This window comes from Phoxinus phoxinus (genome assembly GCF_949152265.1).
Source record: "Phoxinus phoxinus genome assembly, chromosome: 16".
NCBI lineage: Eukaryota > Metazoa > Chordata > Actinopteri > Cypriniformes > Leuciscidae > Phoxinus > Phoxinus phoxinus.
In genome coordinates, this window is record NC_136891.1 from 27,045,633 (window position 1) to 27,068,968 (window position 23,336).

The 23,336-nt window shown below is 41.2% G+C and overlaps 1 protein-coding gene across 4 annotated transcripts in view; it reads right to left on the reverse strand.

The window, feature by feature from the left end:
- The window catches only part of kcnh5a (potassium voltage-gated channel, subfamily H (eag-related), member 5a), a 139,158-nt gene that overhangs the window by 82,099 nt on the left and 33,723 nt on the right, over positions 1 to 23,336 (reverse strand). For all 4 annotated transcript variants that reach the window (XM_079639699.1, XM_079639698.1, XM_079639696.1 and 1 more), the window contains 5 exons: positions 21,276 to 21,399; positions 18,628 to 18,734; positions 16,153 to 16,281; positions 4,183 to 4,298; positions 2,165 to 2,557 (listed from right to left, as the gene is read on the reverse strand). In XM_079639699.1, coding sequence (XP_079495825.1) covers positions 2,165 to 2,557; positions 4,183 to 4,298; positions 16,153 to 16,281; positions 18,628 to 18,734; positions 21,276 to 21,298 — 768 coding nt within the window. In that variant the 5' untranslated portion in view covers positions 21,299 to 21,399. The remainder of the gene's footprint in view (positions 1 to 2,164; positions 2,558 to 4,182; positions 4,299 to 16,152; positions 16,282 to 18,627; positions 18,735 to 21,275; positions 21,400 to 23,336) is intronic.

Here is a 23,336-nt window from a genome sequence, read left to right on the forward strand (position 1 = left end):
CCTATTGAACATAACACCCAAAACATTCCCATTGCATAGTCCAATGCCATCTCACTAAAAGTATAATATGAGTTGCGCTTGATCACAGAATTACACTAAGCTTAAGGAAATAAAGCAGATGCACAAACAAACATTTAATCTCCCCTATTTTAACTACAGACCAAGTATCTGAGATGTAACCTTAGCTGAACTCAGCCTGTACATGCAGATTTCAACCACATCAAGAGTGCCCGAGCAGTGCCTGCTCAGTCCCAGATGACACAGGAACACTTCACTGAGATCAGGGCAGTTTTGGGACTTCATTGTGTTCCAATGATGCAGAGACTAATGCATTCCAACAACATCACCACAATGGGAGAGGATGCCTGTTGCCTGGGCAACCATGAATTTATGGGCACCAGTAGGAAGCCGAATAGGTATTTTATTGGATAAATATATCATACCATGCATATGGAGATGAATAATGTAAAGAAGCTTAAAGGAGAATCATATTTTATTCTGAATGTCCACAGTCGCCCAATTCAACCTACCGCCATTAGGACGCCTGTGCCCATTTAAAGTTTTTCGGATGATCACTTCCTTCTCACCACTCTAATATTAGCTGGACTGATGCTTCGAGACAGGACAGATTAAAAAATATGGCGATAAAAATCTCCAACAGATCCTCCAGAAGAACTCAAAATACACAGAAGTACAAAAAGAGCAATGGAAGAGCTTTACACTCAAAACACAGGTGTAGTTTATCCAGGAACAGTAGTACACTAGAATTTACTTCAAGAACATGTAAAGGGATAGATCATCATTTAATCACTCATGTCTTTCCAAACCTCAAAAAAGAAGATATTGTGAAGAAAGTCGGTAACCAAACCCATTTAATATTTCCATTCCATTCAAAACATTCAATTATGTGAACAAAAAATAAATCACTGAAAGCATTTCTCAAAATATCTTCAGACTCCCGGATTCAACCAGCTCACTTATCACTGAACTGTCTGGGTGGGTAGGCTAATGCCCAGTACAGTGAGCAGCCACTGACACGGAAAGAGATGGCAATAATGGATGTAGTTTTCATGTCAGAGCTTCAGCCACTAAATGTTGAGGAGGAGTCCACTAAAACCCTAATCCCATTCGGTGAGAAAAATAAAGCATTACTGACATGCACAAAAGCACGCATTCAGCAGCACCGCTCGTGCAAGTGAAAGACAGAAGAACAAGAGCTGTATCCGTTTCTTCTCAGTAAGAGATAGAAATGTATGCTGGATAAGTCCTGTGCAAACAGTAATTACCACAAACAAGAACCACAGATAAATAATAACCAACTATAACGTGGAGGAGGATCAATTATAATGCGAGTAAAGAAGAGCTGAGCGCAGAAAACTTGATTGGAATACTTAATTAACATGATGAGACCAAAGCTAATAAAAGCAAAGAAGATGAAAGATTATTGACCATAATTGGTCATATGAGAACAATCAGATATGTTACATCTAATCAAATAAACTCAACAGAAGATTTCAGTTTGGCAGTAATTTGGATGAAAGACATAATGCACAGAGTAAATTGTTTCAAAGTTCAAAGTTAAATCATCATTCAAGTTGCTAAAGTATTTAGTTAAGTCATTATCACAGCAGAGACCAACACATAAAAGCAAATCTATGCAGATGAAACAGAATCACATCATTCATACATCCTCTCAAAACGAGTGTGAATCAGAGTATAATACACTATGGGAATCATAAGAAATTGAACCTTTCTGGTAACGAATCAGATTACTCTTAAAGATTCCTTAACAGTTCCATTAATTATTCCTTTGAATGATTGAATGATTCGTTACATATTACGGAATTATGTCAATGTTGTCAAATCATTCAAATACTGTATGTTGGTTTGGTGCTCAAGAAACATTTCTTATTATTAGCAATGGTGAAAACAGTTGTGCTGCTTAATATTTTTGTTGAAACCATGATACAATTTTTTTTAACATTCTTTAAAGCAAAAGTCAAAAGAACAGAATTTATTTGAATTTGTTACTGTCACTTTTGATAAATTGAATGTCCTTACCGTGCGTGTATGCGTGATTACCGGTATAATATTTGTACGTGCGTGATTATAATATTTGTATTTAAATAATCGATTAATATTGCTTGAATAAAAATGTGCTTACCTCATCCACGTTTTCAAAGGCATTGATGATGTCATAGGGCAGGCAAGACAGAAGGTCTATGACAAACCAGGTCTTCAAGTAGTTCATTCGTATGAGCTTTGGGTCAGATATGACCTCTCCGCCAGGTCCCACAAAAGTTGTATGAAAGTTCAACACAATATCCACTAGAAAGATGACATCCACCACGCTGTCCAGTACCAACCACACCAGGTTGTTCTGTTTGGTCTTAAATGACACATTATAGGGCACCATGATGGCCGTGTAGAAAGTGAGGATGAGGATGACCCAGTCCCAAGTGGTCTTAAAGGTGCAGTAGTGCAATATAATGTGAGGTGGAGTTTTAGGAGCCTCTTGCTTGTATTGAGGGAGAATGTCAGAGCCCAGCTGAAGAGCCTGAATGAGACAGAAACTGAATGAGTTAATAAAAAAATGAGAGAGAAAGAGATGAAAAAGCGGTCAGACGTTGAGATTTTTAGTCACCAGCATATTAGTCTAGATGGAAATAGGGGTCCAGGCGCACCCCCACGGCTTTTTATGTCAGCTGATTTTTTTAAATCCTTAAAGTGTCTATTTTCAGAATCTGCCAGGTACCAAGCTGAGATAATGTCCTAAAGGCTTCATTTTTAACCCTTTACTGCACCCGACCAGAACCCCCCCCCCCAAAAAAATGGGGGTCAGTATGTTGTCAAATGTCAAAAATAACCATTCCTTTAAATTCCTGGGGTCAGAATTGTATGGGAAAATGTGGTCATTTGTCTCTGTATGTTGTTTACTTCAAATGTTATGCCACTTTCTATATCATTTTTTTATTTTTCGTTCCGGTCGGGTGCAGCAAAGGGTTAAAAATGACGCCTTTGGGACATTATTTCAGATTGGTACCTGGCTGGCAGATTCTGAAAATAGACACTTTAAGGATTTACTGACTTATAATGTTCTGGTGTCACCACATGGTTTCTTAACTGCTTGACTAAAGATGTGGTGACACCAGAACATTAAAATTCCATTCAAAACATATAGTCTAGATGGAAATAAGGGTTCACGCGCACCCCCGGCTTTTATGACACCTATTTTTTTTTAATCCTTAAAGTGTCTATTTTCAGAATTGTCATATCTTTGGAATCTCTTTCAGAACATTTTTCCAGCTGATGAACAATAAAAAACATTGACAGCCAATCACACAGCTTAAAAGAGTTTGAGCATTTAAAGTGGCAGACAACAAATTGCAGTGCATGACAACAATAAACAGAATATCATCGCCTGTTGGTGTGCTGTGAACACCAATAGTTATAATTACAGTTATTATTCTTGGTGTGAACGGGCAAAATTCAATCAATTTTTGTTTGAATTTTGATTAAAACAATGGCGCAATTATTTTTTTTACCATATAAAGTCAATTGATTTTGTATTAAGGATGTCTGTGTTTATTTTATTTTTTTCTAGAAAATAAGACTAGGATTTTTTTTTTTGCAGTGCAGCAAAACCACTACAAAAAGAAACCATGCTGGCCTAAGCTGGTCCTTTCACTGTCAAAATGATGCACTGTAAGGAATATATACTGTAACTCACGAATTAAAAGGCCATTCATGTTGTAAGGGAACCATAAGATATAATACACCCAAGTTTTAGAGACATAAAGCTTACGTCAGCAACTATTGGACAGCTGAGTCAACAATCATTTGTCTGGAAATGAAGTCAGACTTTATTTCTACAATGTGGGACTGAAGACATAGACAGCTGACCTTTTTGTATGTGCATATAGATTATGTATATGTGTGAGTCAGGTTTTTCCTACATTGTGAGGCCCAGATGTCTCCAAAAAGTAATGAAAATCAGTCATAAAACCTGATCACTCAAAGGTCTAAGCGAGGAAAAAAGCTTAATGCAGGTTTAATGAAAATATAAAAATGCAAAAAGGCCAAGTTTATTGTTAAGGGACAGAAAATGTCATTAGCTCAGTATAAAAGTAAATGTAAAAAGTCCCCAACAGGTTTATTTATTTATTTTTGCGTGACACTCACCTCTGCCAGTCGTGAATGCTTGTGGCTGACCTCAGTCGTGTTCATTGGCGTGAGCTGCTGAAGTGTGCCCCGGCTATTGGTTAATGCCCTGGTCAGCCTGGCAAACTTGGTCCATCCTGCCACACAGAGCACCAAAATGGTGTATCAGCAACTTGTAACAATTTTTTGCCTCTTCTCTTTCTTTCTTCCTGTTTACTTTACTCACAATCACACTTTTCCACACAACTAGTAGCGCTGCTGGCATCGCGCTCCACAACTGAAAAGCAATGGCCCATGCTGATTTCCACTGAGGCTCCTTCAATTGCTGACACCAGAGAAATGTGTTCTTCCCCATCCCTTCCTTCCAAATAAAGTCCCATATTTTGTGTACCCACATCCTATTTCTAAAGTCTATGCCATCCACATGTCACAACTTTAACCAGCCTACTCTTTCCTCATCTATTCACGTTGAGTGTATGAACCTTTGGGGATCTTCACAAAGGCATACATTTCTTTATGATGAAAAATCATTGCTTTCTCATTACCGTAATAAAGACTGATGGGAAGTTTTTTTTCTTTTGAGCCCAATAACCCTAAAGTCAGTTGAGTTAGTTAAGTACTGCACAAGAAGATCTTTAACAAGTGATTACAAAGTGTGTTCCAATGTAACTGCCATGTTTTACCACTAATCTCATTCACGCTCTTTTTGCTTTCACGACGGACGGACCGTTTTTAAAAGGTGGGAAAAGAAGTAAAACATTAATAACAGTGCGGCTCACCCATTTAAGTCACATCTCATGAATGTACAAACACAACAATACAGTGCCAGAGTAAGTCTGAGCACAGCGGAGCTCTTGCAGCCACTCTCTCTCATTACAACAGGGACATAGAGGGGAAGACTTTCTGCACGGCCACATGAACAATAAACTCAGTGAAGGGATAAGGAGAGGAAATCAGCCGTGTGCACTTATTGGTAGGATGTATGAAAATAGCACGCTGGTCTGTTCAAGTCCATTCAGGGGGGAACAGATTTATGTCAGAGCAAACTGGCTACATGTAAGTTAAAAGAAGTTTCTGGATTCATTACAAGTTAAACTCAATCAATACAAGTCAAGCATTTATGGAATAATGTGTGTGTTTTTTTACCAGAAAAAGTCCTTTCGGACTCATCCCTCCTTTTATTTAAATGAAGCAAAACCCCAGGTCACTTAATGTAACTGAATGTGTATTTGTCACAAATCGCTCAGCTACGCCTCCCTCTGGTTTCATCCGCTCCCTCTCTCCGGAATTCTAGGACTGCAATTCCCTTCTCTCCCCCCGGTCATTATCTATTCCCAGCCCTGCATAGTTTGTCTTATCATTCTCATCACCGTCACCTGTGGATTATTATCTTCCCTTTATCTGGACTGTCTCCCCATTGTTACTTTGCGAAGTCTTGTTTTGCCCTGCTGACATTTCCGAGCGTTATTCCCTGCCTGTTTATTATCTGTGTCTTTGATCCCCGCCTGGACTCTGTTTTATGAACCTTTGCTGCCTGCCTCGACCTTCGCCTGTGTTTCGTTACGAGTTCTGGATTATCCCTTTAACTGTGTCTGCACCAGTACATGTCTGCTTCTCTCTGCTTTATAACTTGTGTGAATAAAATACTGCAAATGGATCTTCAAGCCTCTGACTCACCCTTACAGAAGACTTCGCCACCAACGGATCCAGCAGATTTCCACCGCCTGGCCCATGAAGTTTCGTCACAAGCATCAGAGCTGGTCGCACATCGCCAGCAGTTGGTTAAACTGACTAATCTCACTGAAGAACTGGTAAAATCTGTTCAAGCACTCACTCCAGCAATCACGGCCGCTAATCAAGCTCCTGCACCTGCCGCGCCAGCTCTTCCTCAGCCTGTTGTGAGTACCTCTTCCAACAATCTCAGAATGTCTCACCCTGAAAAATTCAATGGATCACCTATCTCGTGTAAAGGTTTCCTGATGCAGTGTGAGATTTATTTTAACCAGTCACGGGAGCACGCCACCGACGACAGCCGTATCTCCTTTGTGTGTTCGCTCCTCACTGGAAAAGCGCTGGAGTGGGCAACGGCGATGTGGTCAGGAGGTCAGCTCTCTACTTTCTCGTATGATCTTTTCGTTAAGCACTTCAGAGAGGTGTTCGAACATCCAGCAGATGGAAGGGATCCGGGGGAACTTCTTCTTTCATTACGCCAAGGAACCTCCACAGCGTCTGACTACACTCTCACGTTTCGGACACTCGCTGCTCAGACGAACTGGACTGAGGAACCTCTCAAGCTTCTGTACCGCAAGGGTCTCATCTCTGAACTTCAGGGAGAGCTAGCCTGCCGCGATGATGGAAAGACTTTAAATCAGATCATGGACCTCGCCATCCGTCTCGACCACCTCATCCGGGCTCGACGCTCATCGTACAAAACTAACCTCTTTGTTAATCCTTCTGTCAGCACAGAACCCGAGCCTATGCAGATCGGCTTCACACACATCTCTTCGGCCGAGCGTGAGAGGAGGAGGCGGAATAACCTATGCATGTATTGCGCGCAACCTGGTCACTTGAGAGCGTCCTGTCCTGTGAGACCCCCTGGGAGATCCACATCCACAGATTCTGTTGCGGTGAGTCCTCATGTTTCAACTTTAAATTCTCTTGTGTTGGAAATTACCCTGTATTCTAATGGAAAGAGTGTTAACACGACCGCTTTAATTGATTCTGGAGCTGCAGGGAGTTTTGTTGATCTCGCTTTCGCTAAAACTCATTGTCTTTCCCTTATTCCCTGTGAGCATCATATGGCGGTGGCAGCACTGGACGGGCGCCCCCTGGGGACAGGAAGGGTGCAGTACATCACACAACCCCTCACTCTTAACATCGGCTCGCAGCACACAGAAACTATACAGCTTTACACCATTAATTCACCTCTACACCCTGTAATTCTAGGATTTCCCTGGTTGGAGAATCACAATCCACATATTTCCTGGTCGGAGAGAGGGATTTCCCAGTGGTCTTCCTATTGTCAGAAGAACTGCGCACCCGCTGTCCAAGGTCCTGAAGCATGCCTCGCCCCAGCTAAAGATCTGAATCTTCAAGATGTACCGGCAGTTTATCATGATTTAAAGGGGGGGTACAATGGTGTTTCATGTATTCAGAGTTGTTTACAGTGTTAAAGAGATGGATTCTCATGCTAATAATGGCCAAAGTTTGAAAAGTTATTTTGAACGAATAACAGAGAATTTCTGTGCTGAAGATCATACTTCCGGATTGCAACACGTTTCGGCTGGTTTTTTTCTATCGTAGATCTAATGACGTAGACCAGAGTGGAACTCCTTATATGAGCATTGCTCTCGGAAAAGCGCGTTCACGCACACGTCGACCAGAGGAGAGAAAGACCGCGCTCATCGGCGCATAGACATCATATATCTCTATATAATATCCAATATCTATGCATCGACGCGCTACTACCGGAAATCATCATCAGCAGCGCTAAATAGGAATGGTTGATGTCAAGAATGTCTCCAAAAAAGTGTGTTTTGGGATGTGAGGGACAGTTTAGCTACCTTGTTCAGCTTCCTAAAGAACCCAGTGTTACTGGAACAGTGGATGCAGTTTGTATTTCCGGGACAGCAAAGGAGTGTGGCAAGTGCGGTTTTGTGTTCTGGTCATTTCAGTGACGAATGTTTTATTAACAAGGCCGAGGTCGTCGCTGGATTTGCAAACCAAATACTATATATATATAGTAATATGGCCTACCGCACCACGATCGATAATAAGCAAACCTTCCCGGGCGCTCCCGCTTGACTCTATAGCTCCGCCCACGCCCAGAATCAAGGACCTCGGCTTTTTCCGGTAAGAATCGGAAAGCTGTATTTTTATTTTATAAATATGATGAAACTAAAGACTTTTTGGAGATATGAAGGACGCACTATTACTCTATAGGTACTCAAGATTAACATGAGATTGACTGAAACTAAGTATTTTACCCCCCCTTTAAGCCTGGCATTCAGCGAGAAAGAAGCTGATTTACTACCTCCTCATCGAGCTGGCGACTGTGCCATTGAACTTTTACCTGGGGCAGTACCACCTCGCGGAAGAGTTTACCCGCTATCTCAGCCTGAGACGGAGTCCATGAAAACGTACATCGACGAGCAACTGTCCAAGGGCTTCATCACTACCTCCACTTCCCCGGCTTCAGCTGGATTCTTTTTTGTAAAAAAAAAGGACGGCGGTCTCCGGCCTTGCATTGACTTTCGGGGTCTAAATGAGGTGACTGTTAAATATCGCTATCCCCTGCCTTTAGTTCCTGCTGCCCTGGAGATGCTTCGCACAGCTCGGTTCTTCACCAAGCTGGACCTGCGGAACGCATACAATCTAATCCGGATACGGAGGGGTGACGAGTGGAAGACGGCCTTTTCAACTACTTCCGGCCACTACGAATATCGGGTTATGCCGTTCGGACTTTCCAATAGTCCCTCCGTGTTCCAGGCTTTCGTCAACGAAATCTTCCGAGACATGCTCAACCATAACGTCATTGTCTACATCGATGACATCCTGATCTATTCTGAGACTCTCGAAGCGCACGTTAGGGATGTGCGAGCCGTTCTGAAACGCCTAATTGACAATCAGTTATATGCCAAGATCCAGAAATGCGAATTTCATCAGACCCGAATCTCTTTCCTGGGCTACATTATCAGCGCCGAAGGGGTCTTTATGGATGACAGCAAGGTCCAAGCAGTGGTCAATTGGCCGCAACCCTCTTCTGTGAAGGAGTTACAACGCTTCCTGGGGTTTGCAAACTTTTATCGCAGATTCATTCGCAATTTCAGTATTATCGTGGCTCCTCTCACATCCCTTCTCCAGGGGGGGGGGAGGAGATTCAAGTGGTCCCCCGAGTGCACTTCTGCATTTGAACGGCTGAAGGAGAAGTTCACCACGGCCCCCATCCTTCATCACCCTGATCCTGAGAAGGAGTTTATCGTGGAGGTGGACGCTTCTAACACCGGAGTGGGTGCTATTCTATCTCAGCGTCATGGCAACCCGGCTAAAATGTTCCCCTGCGCCTTTCATTCTCGCAAGCTCAACTCAGCAGAACGTAACTATGATGTGGGCGATCGTGAACTCCTAGCCATGAAGGCGGCTTTTGAAGAATGGAGACATTGGTTGGAGGGCGCGCGTCAACCCTTCACTGTCCTCACAGACCACAGGAACTTGGAGTACATCAGATCCGCCAAGCGTTTGAACGCGCGTCAAGCTCGCTGGTCTCTGTTCTTTTCCAGATTTGCCTTCAGAATCACCTACAGACCGGGGTCTAAGAACGGGAAGGCGGACGCGCTCTCTCGTCTGTTCGACAGTCCCTTTGAACCTTCCAAACCTGAGTCGATTCTTCCCTCCACGCTGATCGTGGCACCCGTGCAATGGGACATAATGGCTGAGGTTATCGCTTCACAACAAAATCACGCTGCTCCACCTGAATGTCCTGCGGATCGACACTATGTTCCTCACGAGCTCCGCCATCGTGTTCTTCAATGGGTTCATTGCACTCCCAGCGCCGGACATCCCGGTATTTCTGCTACCACTCAGCTCGTTTCTAACAGTTTCTGGTGGCCCACCTTGCAAGCCGACATCATCACTTTCATCCATCAATGTGTAACCTGCAGCACCGTCAAATCCTCGCATCTCAAACCTGCTGGTCTCTTACAACCCCTACCCATTCCTCAGCGTCCCTGGTCACACGTTGCCGTGGACTTTGTCACGGATCTGCCTCAGTCTCAGGGATTCACAACCATCCTGTCAGTAGTCGATCGTTTTTCCAAGTCATGTCGCTTTATCCCTATGGTGGGATTGCCTACTGCCCTTCAGACAGCGGAAGCTCTTTTAAATCATGTGTTTCGTCTCTTCGGACTTCCAGACGACATTGTTTCAGATCGTGGACCCCAGTTTACATCTCGAGTCTGGAGAGAGCTCTGCAACAAACTGAACATCAACGTAAGCCTCACATCTGGGTATCATCCTCAGGCCAACGGTCAGGTAGAACGGCTCAATCAAGATCTCATCCGTTTCCTGCGCACCTATTGCCATCAGAACCAGCACGATTGGAGTCGTTTTCTGGTTTGGGCTGAGTACGCCCAAAACTCGCTGCTGAAACCAGCTACAGGATTAACCCCTTTCCAATGTGTTTTAGGCTTTCAACCTCCGCTCTTCCCGTGGACTGGAGAACCATCTGATCTCCCCGCAGTGGACGCTTGGTTACGGCGCAGTGAGGCTACCTGGGACTCCGCCCACGTCCACTTGCAGCGCGCTATCCGCCACTATCAGCAGCACGCAAATCGCAGAAGGCGCAGGGGTCCCCTCTACAGGCCAGGCCAGTGGGTGTGGCTTTCCACCAGAGATCTCCGCCTTAAACTCCCCTGCAGGAAACTTTCTCCTCGATTCATCGGCCCATTCAAGATTCTCCGCCAGATCACTCCTGTCTCGTTCCGTTTGGCACTACCTGCTCATTACCGCATCTCACCTACTTTTCATATGTCTCTTTTCAGACCCGCTACTACCCCCAGGAGAGAGGTGGCCCAGGAGGTGACCGCGCCAGTGCAGGCTCCTCCCATTGAGGTCGGTGGCGCAGAGGCATACCGGGTGCGAGGGGTCCTGGATTCCAGACGCCGCGGCGGTGGTCTACAGTATCTCATTGACTGGGAGGGATACGGCCCAGAGGAGCGCTCCTGGGTTAGGTCTCAGGACATTCTAGACCCCTCATTACTCACCAGTTTCCATCAAGACCACCCAGATCGACCCGCACCTAGACCCCGTGGACGACCTCGCCGCCGGACAGGCCCTCGCTTCCGGAGCCGCTCGCAGGGGGGGGGCTCTGTCACAAATCGCTCAGCTACGCCTCCCTCTGGTTTCATCCGCTCCCTCTCTCCGGAATTCTAGGACTGCAATTCCCTTCTCTCCCCCCGGTCATTATCTATTCCCAGCCCTGCATAGTTTGTCTTATCATTCTCATCACCGTCACCTGTGGATTATTATCTTCCCTTTATCTGGACTGTCTCCCCATTGTTACTTTGCGAAGTCTTGTTTTGCCCTGCTGACATTTCCGAGCGTTATTCCCTGCCTGTTTATTATCTGTGTCTTTGATCCCCGCCTGGACTCTGTTTTATGAACCTTTGCTGCCTGCCTCGACCTTCGCCTGTGTTTCGTTACGAGTTCTGGATTATCCCTTTAACTGTGTCTGCACCAGTACATGTCTGCTTCTCTCTGCTTTATAACTTGTGTGAATAAAATACTGCAAATGGATCTTCAAGCCTCTGACTCACCCTTACAGTATTATTTGAGATGAAAAGTTGTTTAAATATTATTCTTTTTTTATGGTCGTTTTAGGTTTTATAGTGTACCATTGTCATAGTGACAATGTTGTAACAAATAAATAAAAACAGTTTAGAAACCGATGACGGGGAAAAGGAAAGACACGAAAAAATTTCACAGACAGAAGGAAGAAAAGGAGAAAACCAATGGATTGTTCAGGCCATCTGGCTGTTTTAGGGCACAGAGTCACTGCACAGGACACCTTAGGCGTCTTCCAGATATAGTCCTTCCACAGGGGAAAAGCGGCGCTGGGTAGCCTGTGTCGAGTGGCCACATGGCAAAGCCTCAGAGAAGTCTCGGATTGGCCATCACAGCCTAATAGAACACTATCAGACCTAAACTACAATGGAGCATATGTTTCCCCGAATGCACCACATCTGGCAGAAGAGTGGCAAACTGTGCCTGCTAGACTGCAGACATGCAACAGTCAAGGACACACAGACTTAAGGGAGATTTCACTAATAGAATCACACCCATGATAGCAGCATTTATTTGCACATGATGTTTGCATTGTTTTGCCGCCCAATTCACTAAAGGAATTAAGCAAATAAGGTAATGAAACACACGAACAAACTAATTCTGAATGCATTTATATATATAGCTCTGAACCTAACTACTGTATAAACACAGTTTCTTCCTTTTTGAGTGTTGATGTTCCCTTCAACTTCTACAGGCTAGCTCTCAATGTATGCTCTTGTCAATCCCGAGGTCCTAAAGTATACATTTGATGAGCTGAAAATCCTCTCCAGGTAACTATCAGATGCTTACAGAAAGATCTGGAAGGATCTCAAAGGGTTTCACTGTTGCCATGGAGCCCATATTCATTCCTCGTTTTCCTTCCCTATTTGCTATTATTTGAAGTTTGTGCCCCTGGGTAAGTCACCATCAATGTGACCATGCTGATAGGTCAGAGGTCTTCAGAGAGAGGGCACACTCTCTTCTGCTTTAAATGTATTCACAAATTATTTAAACTCTAGGGACGAATACACAGTCGACACAAAATAACCCAGTGTTCATTGGGAGCACTGACGCCTAATGGTGCTTTATTATGCAGTTGCTTTGCATATTTCATTGGACCACCAGTGCAGAGCAGAGCCTTACAGACAGGAACACTATTCCAATGGGATTTTGAGCCCAGCATACATGGACACATACATGAACACACATACAGTACTCTTGCTTTTAGCTCTATCCTCTCCCCAGGGGTGGTAGAGTCACATGGAACGAAGCTCTAGGGAAGATCTCTGTTATACAACTAATTACAAAATACTTCCTGTGATGCAAATAAAACGAAAAGCTTCACTAACTATGCACAATGCGTGTAATTCTTTACCTTAAAAAATACCAGCGGAAGGCAAAGTCTGGCTTGAAGGAACAGTTCGCTTCAATCTCATATTATTTTAATTATTTTGATTTAGTAACATTAATAAACATTAATAATATGATATTATAGAAGGTGATAATGTGTATAATATACTTATACTACAGTTCAAGTGTGGGGTTGTAAGATGTGTAATGTTCTTGAAGGAAGTCTCTTATGCTCACCAAAGCTGCATTTATTGATACAGCAGAAGCATTGGGAAATATTTTTGCAATTTAAAATAACTGTTAACAATATTTGATATATTTTAACAGGAAATGTATGGCTGTGATGGCAAAGCTGAATTTTCAGCACCGATACTCCAGTCTTCAGTGTCTCATGATCCTTTAGAAATCATTCTAATATACTGATTTGGTGCATTTTGGTGATTTTTGGCTTAGTATACCTACTGCTCTCTCTCATCAGTATGTGCACATGAGCTATTCATGAAGCAATACTGAATACACACCTGGAGTGTGACGTTTAACAAATGCCCCTTTAGAACAACAGATCTCATATTTACCAAACAACAGGCTCAAGAGACGTGCCAGGCTATGAATAATCTGATTGTGCTGTTAATATTTCTAAGTGCATCAAGGGTCAGGAGCGGCATAGATTAACATTTTGATAAGGGCAAAGAGTCCTTCATTTACAAAGTAATCACTGTAGGTGATTTGAATGCCTGATAGACGCTTAAATAAAGTTTGTGGTATATGGTGTGATGGGATATAAGCAGCTCATATTCTCGACACGGCCACAATAGAGGCCGTCAAAGGAATGTTAGAGCAGTCACCTTGTGATGCATAATTTTCTATATTCATAAATATTTAATAAAAGTCATAAGGATACATATGGCTAGGCAAGTAGTATTTTTGGTTAAACAACTTGGAGAAGGTAATAGCAGTAAGTGGTTGAGCCCACAGTCACACTGAAATCACTGTCTTCATTGACATTTTAACAGTGGCGTAACTTTGTTCTTAAAAGTGGGTGGGACAGGTATGAGGGGGGGGGGGTATTGTTATTGTATATATATGTACAATAACAATTTTAGGGAAAACAAACATTACGATGTCTAAATCAATCTTGATAGTGAGTGACAACATTGGGTTTAATTTGTCTTTTAATGAAATCTACTAAAATATTGTTAATGCCGAGAATTTTCACGTGAATAAATCTATACATCTGATTGGCTATCCATCTGTTAGATAGTGATATTCACTGAACTTTAATGCCATTTCCTGTCGCTCTGTACACACCCACTGACAAGAGACTCAGCTGGACACAGGTGCACTGCCATAAAGTGACAGCAGCTGCTATCAAGTCTCTGAGGGGAAATTCCATATATACCTGTGTGTGTGTGTGTGTGTGTGTGTGTGTGTGTGTGTGTGTGTGTGTGTGTCTTTAAAGAGCTCCTGTGTGGGCTAGGATCACTGTCAAAGGACAAGTGCTTCAGTTTAGCAGTGGCACAAGCTGACAAGGAAAATAGCCACTGGTTTATAAGAGATCGAGAGAGAGAAAAGCAGAAAGAGAGAGTAAATGAAGGAAAAAGTGGGATCTGACAATGCCCATCAATCATAAATGCACATATATACAAGGAACGCTCCACGGCTGACTGCAGTTCTGCCCATAAGCAGCACTCTCCAACCTAAAGTGACAGCTTGTCAATCTCATTAAACTACCATGCACTATTGTGCCAAGCAGGCTGCACCACACAGTAAAAACACATCCAACCAGTGGCGAGGTTATATAAGGACCAGTGTGGCACTGGCACACTCAGATTGACAGTCTGTTCCACCCAATCAAATGAGACTATTACATGAATATACATGAATTAAGCAAATGTCACTCCCAAAATTTAGCAGCGTGTGCGTGGCTGCTGGTTATGCATTCAAATTCTGAATTGCTTATATATCACCTTTTTTAGTTTACATTTTGGGCGTGATGACGTGATCTCATGAATTCTGTTATAATCAATAAAGCTGTCTACATTGTAAATAGAAACATATGACGCTCTCCAAAGTGCAAACACTAATCCACAAGGGATCTTTTGCCAAATCGCCAATGTCCTACGGTGAAAACTGATCTTAGACCAGCAGTTATGAGCAGCCTTTCCCTCTAAAAGCAATCAGAAGCAACAGCAGGCAGTGGTTTGAGTGAGAAAATTCCATGCTAGTCTCCAGTCCGTGGCCAGGGGAAGACTAAGGGTGCGTCTCAATCAGCTCCCAAGTTTAGTCGTCAGGGCACTGATTAAGGCCCTGTCAGAGCCTTTTTAAGGGCAGTCTAAATCACAAAATCTTCCCAGTGCACTAAAACGTTTGCATCCTAAAAAGTCCCACAATGCACCATGAAAACCACGAAGCATTGATGCTCACTATGTTCCCTTAACAGAAGTTCTGAAGCGCGAAACATAAATCATGTGCGTCAACTCACTACGCATAATGACACTCAAAATATTTCTTTTAAAATACAAACCAATTACATTTCAGCATAAACATTCATTGCTAGACAGGTAATTGAAAATAATCTAGCTAACATTTATAATTTATCATAGGCTGAAATGTTGCACATATATGTAACAAGCAAAGTATTTATCATAATGTACTTTAAATAACATTAAAACATAATGTCAGAAAGTTGTTCTGATGTTCATGTTTTTTCAGTAAAATATCTAAACATCTTTAACATAATATCAATCTACTTGAAATATTGTATAAAATATTAGGGATATTTATTAGGAATATTATTTTGTAAGATATTAGGGGCATTTTTATATAAACCTCTCAATTGTGTTGTGAGGTATACTTTAACATACTTTTTAAAAATGAAATAAACAAATAAATAAATAATCAATCATTAAATCAAGTCATTTAAATAAAGAAATTTGTTAACAGGTTATGAAAAATAAACTTAACTCAAGAGATATTCTCTGAAATCAAAAAGTATTGCTTCCCATGTAGATTTATCTTGTTTTAAGAATATTGTTTACCGTACATGAAAACAAGAGAAAAATACAAATACAATTATTTAACTGACACATACTGACAATTTTGAAGGGATGTTGACATTTAAAATGTAGTCGAATAAAATATCATTGATCATCCAGATTGCATTTATGCAACCATTTGACATAAATTAGTTGCATCATTTCGTTCAAGAGAAAAGTCAAAAAATTAAACATGATGCATCAAAACAAGTTTTTTGGTGTCCTGATGCAATTTCTACAACAAAAAATCAGCAAAATTCTACAAGATGAGGTTTAGAGTCCTTACCTCTGGTGGTCTCATCTTCAATGGGCTGCTTGAAGACAGTGATATCCTTAAAAGTGCAGAGGAACAGGACCACCTTATCGTTCTCATTCCTGATGGGGGCCACCTGCATGTACAGCCACACAGGGGTTCCTGACAGCACCGGGGGAACGCAATGAGAAAGGAGAGAAAGCAGGATGAAAGGAAAGGAAAGGATGAAAAGTGGTGAGAAGCAAATAGAGGGTTTAAAAGAAGTCATGACCAAGAAGATAAAAGACACGATGAAAAATGAAAATGATGAGAATAGTGAGGCAAAGTGAAAGTGACAGAGAGGTTAAAAGAAGGGAAGGAGAGGAATAAATGATGAGATTATGGTGGCGAATAAAAAATTGCAGGAGAAAGACAGGTTTTGAGGGGAAAAAAGGAGACACGAAGATCATTGAGACCAAGGTCCTCAGTTCACCCATATGAGAAATATACTGTGTAACTCGTGTGCCTAATGGGTCATTACATTTAAGCTTAACAGGGCAGCTTTATCTTTCAGAGGCAACATGAGGTGATATATCTTCATAGTAACTACAGAAATGCAAGTGCAGAGAGGATGCAATTGTGCCCACAATGCAAGATGCCTCAAGGTGTAAATGGTCAAATAGCTCAGCAAATGTTGGGTTTTTAGGGATGGTCTGAGTAGACGGTAATCATTCATGATCATAAATTACTTGACTTTCACAGAATAGATAAGGATAGAATACCGGGTGTGCGCGTTACAGACACACACGCGCGACAGCTAAACGGCGCGGAACTGAATAAAACAGAACGCAGGTTTTTTGAGAAACATTGCAGAGAAGCCGCCTTATTTTTTATATAAGCTGAAGCTGGTTTTATATAGTTTATAATCTTTATTATATACAGAAATGGACCAAGATTCACATATTTAGACAGTTTGAGAACACTTCCTTTTTTTCAGACAGTTGGCTAGACCGTCCCATTTAACAATGCTCAGTCCGACGTTCGCGCCTTCGAAGGATGCAGCCTCTGAATTAAGATACAGCTTCAACTTGATTTTTTCGAACCCTTGTGCAATTGTGTCCATCTTACGTCATCACAATCATGCACGGCGCATGATAGAAAACATGATGGGGGTCAATATATTATGTTTTTTAATCATGATTTGATTATGCACAGCAGAGGGAACTGCTTGGGTTTACTGTGTGTGCGTCGCATGAAGACGGCATTCTGCTGCTTGAAAACTGACTCTTGAGGAGACAGCAGATTGTGGGCCATTCATTATCCTGTAAGGTTGGAAATAATCCAAGATTATTTCAACGCAACAAAGACACTTGCTTTTCTCTCAGACATTTCCAGCACAGCAGTGCTAAGACTGATGTGGGCCTGTAGGCCAAAGCTTTTGGACAATGGGGGAAATTGTGATGGTCTGATTGGTCAGTTTGAATGTCTCACACCTGAGTGTTAGTCACATGGTCGGGGGGAGATGACAAAACAGGATTGTAAATGTTCTTCTGGCGCTTTTACTTTGGATGCTGAGCTGGTCTTGAGGGAGAGGCTCTGCCTTTGTCTCTCTCTCTCTCTCTCTCTCTCTCTCTCTCTCTCTCTCTCTTTCCCTCTCTCTTTCTTTCTCTCTCTCTCTCAGGTAACATTTTACATTTATGCTGGTTACAAATGGTTTAAATTCTCATTACATTCATGTTGTAACTATTTTAAGTGTAAACATAACCTTATTGCACATTAAACTTTTTAAATTCATGGAGTCAGATTAAAACGAGACAATTGCATATGAGAACATGTGTCTTATTTAACCAAATTCCTTTGAGATGCTGGAAAGAATTGAACACGCGCGTCCTTTACTGGCTATTTTGAAACCGGAAGTTGGGCCGAATAGCCGGCTTTTACATTATCCGCTCTGATAGTACTCACTATGTGCGCTAGCCGACTTCGCTGCACGCTCACTCTCGCTTGTATCCAAGGTAAATCATCACCACTGTCATCAATTATTACATGTGTTTTTTTAACTAATGACGTTGCCATTTGCTAAAATGCATGTGCAGGTTACTTTACTTCCTGAAAAAGTGCGCACCCGAGTTCGAGTTGCTTTCACATTCACGCGGATCATGCCACAGTTTCGGTGCAACCGAAATTAAACCACCACCAACAGGTAGTGTCCGTTTCGGTACCCCAGGTCCCAGGTCTAATTTCCAAATGACATGCAGTGCTTCAATGAGAAGGTGGTGCCTCCACATCACTGTGATTGGCTCATTGCAACCAGTCCTCAAATCCCCATGAATGCATCCACATGAATGGCTAAAACTTTAAATATTTTAATATATATATATAAACTTTGTCTTAAGCCATTTTCTCAAGTCATTTTCATTCATTTCTGGAATTCAGCTTCTTATATAGAGCACAATTGCATCTCTGCACTTTCAATCTTCTGCTAGATGCAGCAAGGACAGCTAAACAATCATAGCTGGGAATACTCACTGTTCTTCTTATACAGCAGCACTTCAAAGCAATTGGATTCATAGTTATCGAAGGTCTGTCTGACTTTGTCTATTGTCTTCTTGTCTGTCAGCTCGCCGTACATGAAACTGCCGGAGGGACAGAGAGACATAAGAATACAAGTCAAAAAAAAGATTGTGAGAGTGGGAAAAGTGGGTGGGAAAGGGAGAAGCAGGTGATGAAAATGAGCGAGACAAAGAAAGCAGAAAAAGAGAGTTAGGGGAGCGCACACACCTGTGTGGCACACACATCCGCTCGATAAACTCTACCTTGTCTTTCACTGTCAGTTAATTCACAGAGTGTGCACAAGGGGAGTGGCTGATGACACGGGCTGTCACTTACTGCAGCCGCTCTATTTAACTTATGGAGGCTGGTCAAACAGTAGATACGAAGCCCTTGTTCAGACAAGTTTCAAACAGCAGCAAAAACAAGGTATGGGTTTAAAGTTCTTGCAAATTTTGTGAATAAGTTGTCTGTGAAAAGTGGAGTTTAAAAGTCTGAAATCATATTTAAAAATCTAGCATTTTGATTTTAGCATATGATCTAGCATATCTAGCATACAGAGGTGGACAGTAACAAAGTACATTTACTTGAGTACTGTACTTAAGTACACTTTTTGAGTATCTGTACTTTACTTGAGTATTATTATTTTTTTGGAAACTTTTTACTTTAACTTTACTACATTTGAAAGACAAAAATAATACTTTTTACTCCACTACATTTCTGTCAAGGTCCTTGAGTAGAAAGTAGTAACGTCATGGATGATTTTGTTTGCAGGGGTTGCATTTTGGTTGGAAATGAAAGTCGGGTTGACGTCAGAACTCGACTGACGTTGGATTCTGACATCAACCTGATTTTCATTTTCAACATTGGGTTTGATCTTCTAAATGCGAATTTTGCCATTGTTTTGGAGCACACTATAGCTTATAGATAACAGTAAGACTATAATATTCATTCTAAAAGCCAAAAAAACTTTATAGGGCAATATTTGAGGGGACACCCTTTGGGTGTCCGGAACCATTGTGAACGTTATTGAGTACACTTATTCAATCTCACATTCAATCCCACTACTGGAACTGTGTTCTAGAAATAAATGTGATATTGATATGAGGTAGGCAGGCATAGATTCAGAGGCATAAGGTACTGTAAGTATTACATGCAACAATCCAACAATAATAAAACATTGATATTTACTTTTATACTTAAGTACTTTTAAAAACGAGTACCGTACTTCTGTACTTTTACTTAAGTAAAAATCGGTCTTTACAACTTTTACTTGTAACGGAGTAATATTTGACCAGTAGTATCTGTACTTTTACTCAAGTAAGGAAATTGTGTACTTTGTCCACCTCTGCTAGCATATGATCTAGCATATAAAATCTGGCATATGATTTTAGCCTGAAAAAAATACGATCGGTTATAGGGAAAAAATCCTAAAAAATCCTTCAAATTCTTGCTTTTCAAATAAGGAAATGATGTCATTAAAGGGAGAAATACACACACACACAAACATTTTCCAATTGAACTTTTCACTGATATTTATGTTTATTGTATAATTTTGAATACATACTAAATTGCATTAAATGCCAACATGTGAGAATGTGGGGTGGATCATTTTCATGATATATATTATATAAAACATTAAACTCACATTTGTTTTACCAAAATGTGGTGACTTTAGCAAATTACTACAATCAGGACTGGAAGACTTTGCAACTTCTTTAGCATGCACGGAATTCCCAAGAAATTTCCTTTAAAAGATTTGCTTTGGATCTTATTATCACTTCAGCTTCCATAAAACCAAAAATACAGAGATTTAGGGTGCATTTGAGATTTGTGGCTATAAGCAACTCAAAGATTTTTAGTATCAAATCTTCACCCTTATTGCTTTAGCTGACAAAGGCTTGTGCCAATTCTACCTCTAAAATTCCCCTTGAATCCTTGAGTCTATCTGGAGTCATATCACAGTCTGTAGGCAGATCCATATCACTGCATGTAGGCAGAGCCAAATCACTGTAGTTGGTCTTTCTATTTCTGCTCCGATGATTGGCACCTCACTGAGCTTATTTAGCGCTAACAAGGTGTTCAGTGATGGCTCAGGAGAAATGCACTCTCTGAGTGGCTAAATGGCGCAAGCAGATTCTACTATGGCTTAACGCAGCTCAACTGATGTGAGAAGTAGGCTGTAGCAGCATTGCTAACTCAAGCAGAGTGAGAAAATGACACTTCTGTCTCTAACACTTCACCAAATCATTCGAGTAACATCCTCACTCCTGTGATGAGTGAAACTGGCAGGGATAGAGAGGTTAGTACTCACTTGTGAAGTAAATCAACAAAACAAAACCATCAAACTCTGTCCTTCCTGTCTTTCCACTACTTCACATTCTGCACTGCATCAGTTTAATAGATTTAGCTTCAGGTATCCAGACATAATCTCTCTGGAAAAGTGTGAGGCTTCCTTACCTTATTCAAAATAATGTAATTCTGTAAAAACACATAATTTAGTTATCATGCACACTTTGCGTGCGTTTTTGAATCCTGCATGCCTTGCGGATATAAATCTTTAACTGTCTGTCCTTGACTAAAGAATAAAGACAGGTTAAAAGTAGACAGGTGGGAGAGGGACTCACCTGCAGGTGCTACTCTTCTGCATGACCTCTGCCCTGTGGTAACCAGAGAGCTTGCAGAATCCGTCATTACTGTAAACTATAGGCCACTCCACGATTTGCGCATTCCCCAACAAGAAACTTGTCTCTGCATTGAAAAATGAAAAGAGAAGGCAGAAGGACACATTTATTACGGTGCCTAAATAACTATTACAGTATGTATATTTAGTGTTCATATTATTATCTTAATAGATGGTTCAGAGATTCATGTCTCCAGTTAAAAACCAGCTTGTGTCCTGGTTGTTATTGCACTTCAGTTAAACCAGCTTTATGGAATGAATGGAATTAAAAACACTTTAAATCAGTGGTCTCAAACTCCAATGCTAAACTGGTTTAGCTCCAACCAGCTCCAACTAATACCTGCGTGGAAGCTTAGTAATCCTGAAGACCTTGATTAGCTGGATCAGATGTGTTTAATTATGGATGGAGCAAAACTGTGTTGAGCTGTGGCCCTCCAGGAACTGGGTTTGAGACCAGTGCAATGGTTTAACAGATCTTAAAGGTACACTATGTAAATCTTGCCGCTCTAGCAGGTAATAAAGAAAACTGCATGTGTAGCATTGTAGCCGGAGCTACTTCTCTCTGATTATGTCTATGACGAGTCACGCAGGTACTGGGCTACTCTAACCAGTCTAAAATAGTAAAAATATAAACACTTATTATAGGCGTACCGTAGTGATTCAGGATAAGACAGAAATTAATTTTGAACAACAAAAACAGTTTTGTACCTTTAAATTAGTCATTTGTAGATGCTTTCTTGAAAGCCTAAACTCTCATAATCATAATTTTTAAGAAAAAAATAGAATTTCTGCATAGTTGGGACCTATGACACTATTAGCCCCCTGCTGGTAGATGTTGTGACTGTGGTTCATGTATTTTTTTTAAAGAATTATCTTATGTTCATCATGGCTGCATTTATTTAATAAAAATAATTGTAAGAACTAGCCTGGCTAACGCCAGACCCAATTCTCGTTGAGACTTGGGTCTGGGAACCACATGTGCATTTTCTCGTATTTGAGGCGTGGTTTACGAATGCGCCGGCGCCGTTTATTGGGTGCTAAGAATATCTATCAAATGCGCCTGTACGTAGCTCATAGCCAATCGTTTCCATTATACCAGATGACGTATGTAGAGAAATGGTTTAACGCCAAACGCTGCTCTTTTTTCTAAATAAAATTGCGATCTAAACTACTTAGAACAATATCTAAGGCTGCATCAAAAGGTAGCTTCACGTCTGCTGCCATGTTGACTCCATAGATATAAACAAACTGCTTAGTTGTGTCGCAAAGATGTCGTCATCGTCTTGCTGCTCCCTCCCCGTTCTGTGATTGGTTCCCTAAACGAGGCGAAAATCAGGTCCATGGTTTCCAGACTGCCTTTCAGCGAGAATAAAATCGCGCTGCGCAAAGGCAGTCTGGGGAAACCCAGGCTATGTAAGAACAGTAATGTTATGACAATTTTGACTGTTTTCTATTTTATTACATTTTTAAAAGATGATTCTTCACATGATCCTTCAGAAATCAGTATATGTCGATTTGCTGCTCAAGAAACGTATTATTATTAATGTTGAAAACAGTTGTGCTGCTAAAAAAAAATTGTGGAAACTGTGATGCCTTTTCCCCCAGAATTATTTGATGAACATGATTTTTTTAATAACAGCATATACAGTATTTGAAATAGAAATATTTGTATCATTATAAAATGCTTTACTGTCACTTTTGATCAGTTCTATTGCACCCTTGCTGAATAAAAGTATTAATTTATTTTTTAAGTTACTGGTCCCTATCCTTTGAACAGTAGTATACATATATTTTCTTTTATTTATATATATATATAAAAAACTAAATATACTAACTACAAACTAACATGTGGTGGTTAAATCTGCTAAATTAACCTATTTAACAAATTATGGTTTTAAACTACATTTGTAGTTTTTGTGTGACTGCAAAATAAACAGGATAAAATAAATATCAATCGCCTGAGGTGGACAGACTCCTTTAAGCTCTCACCTTTCAATAGCACTTT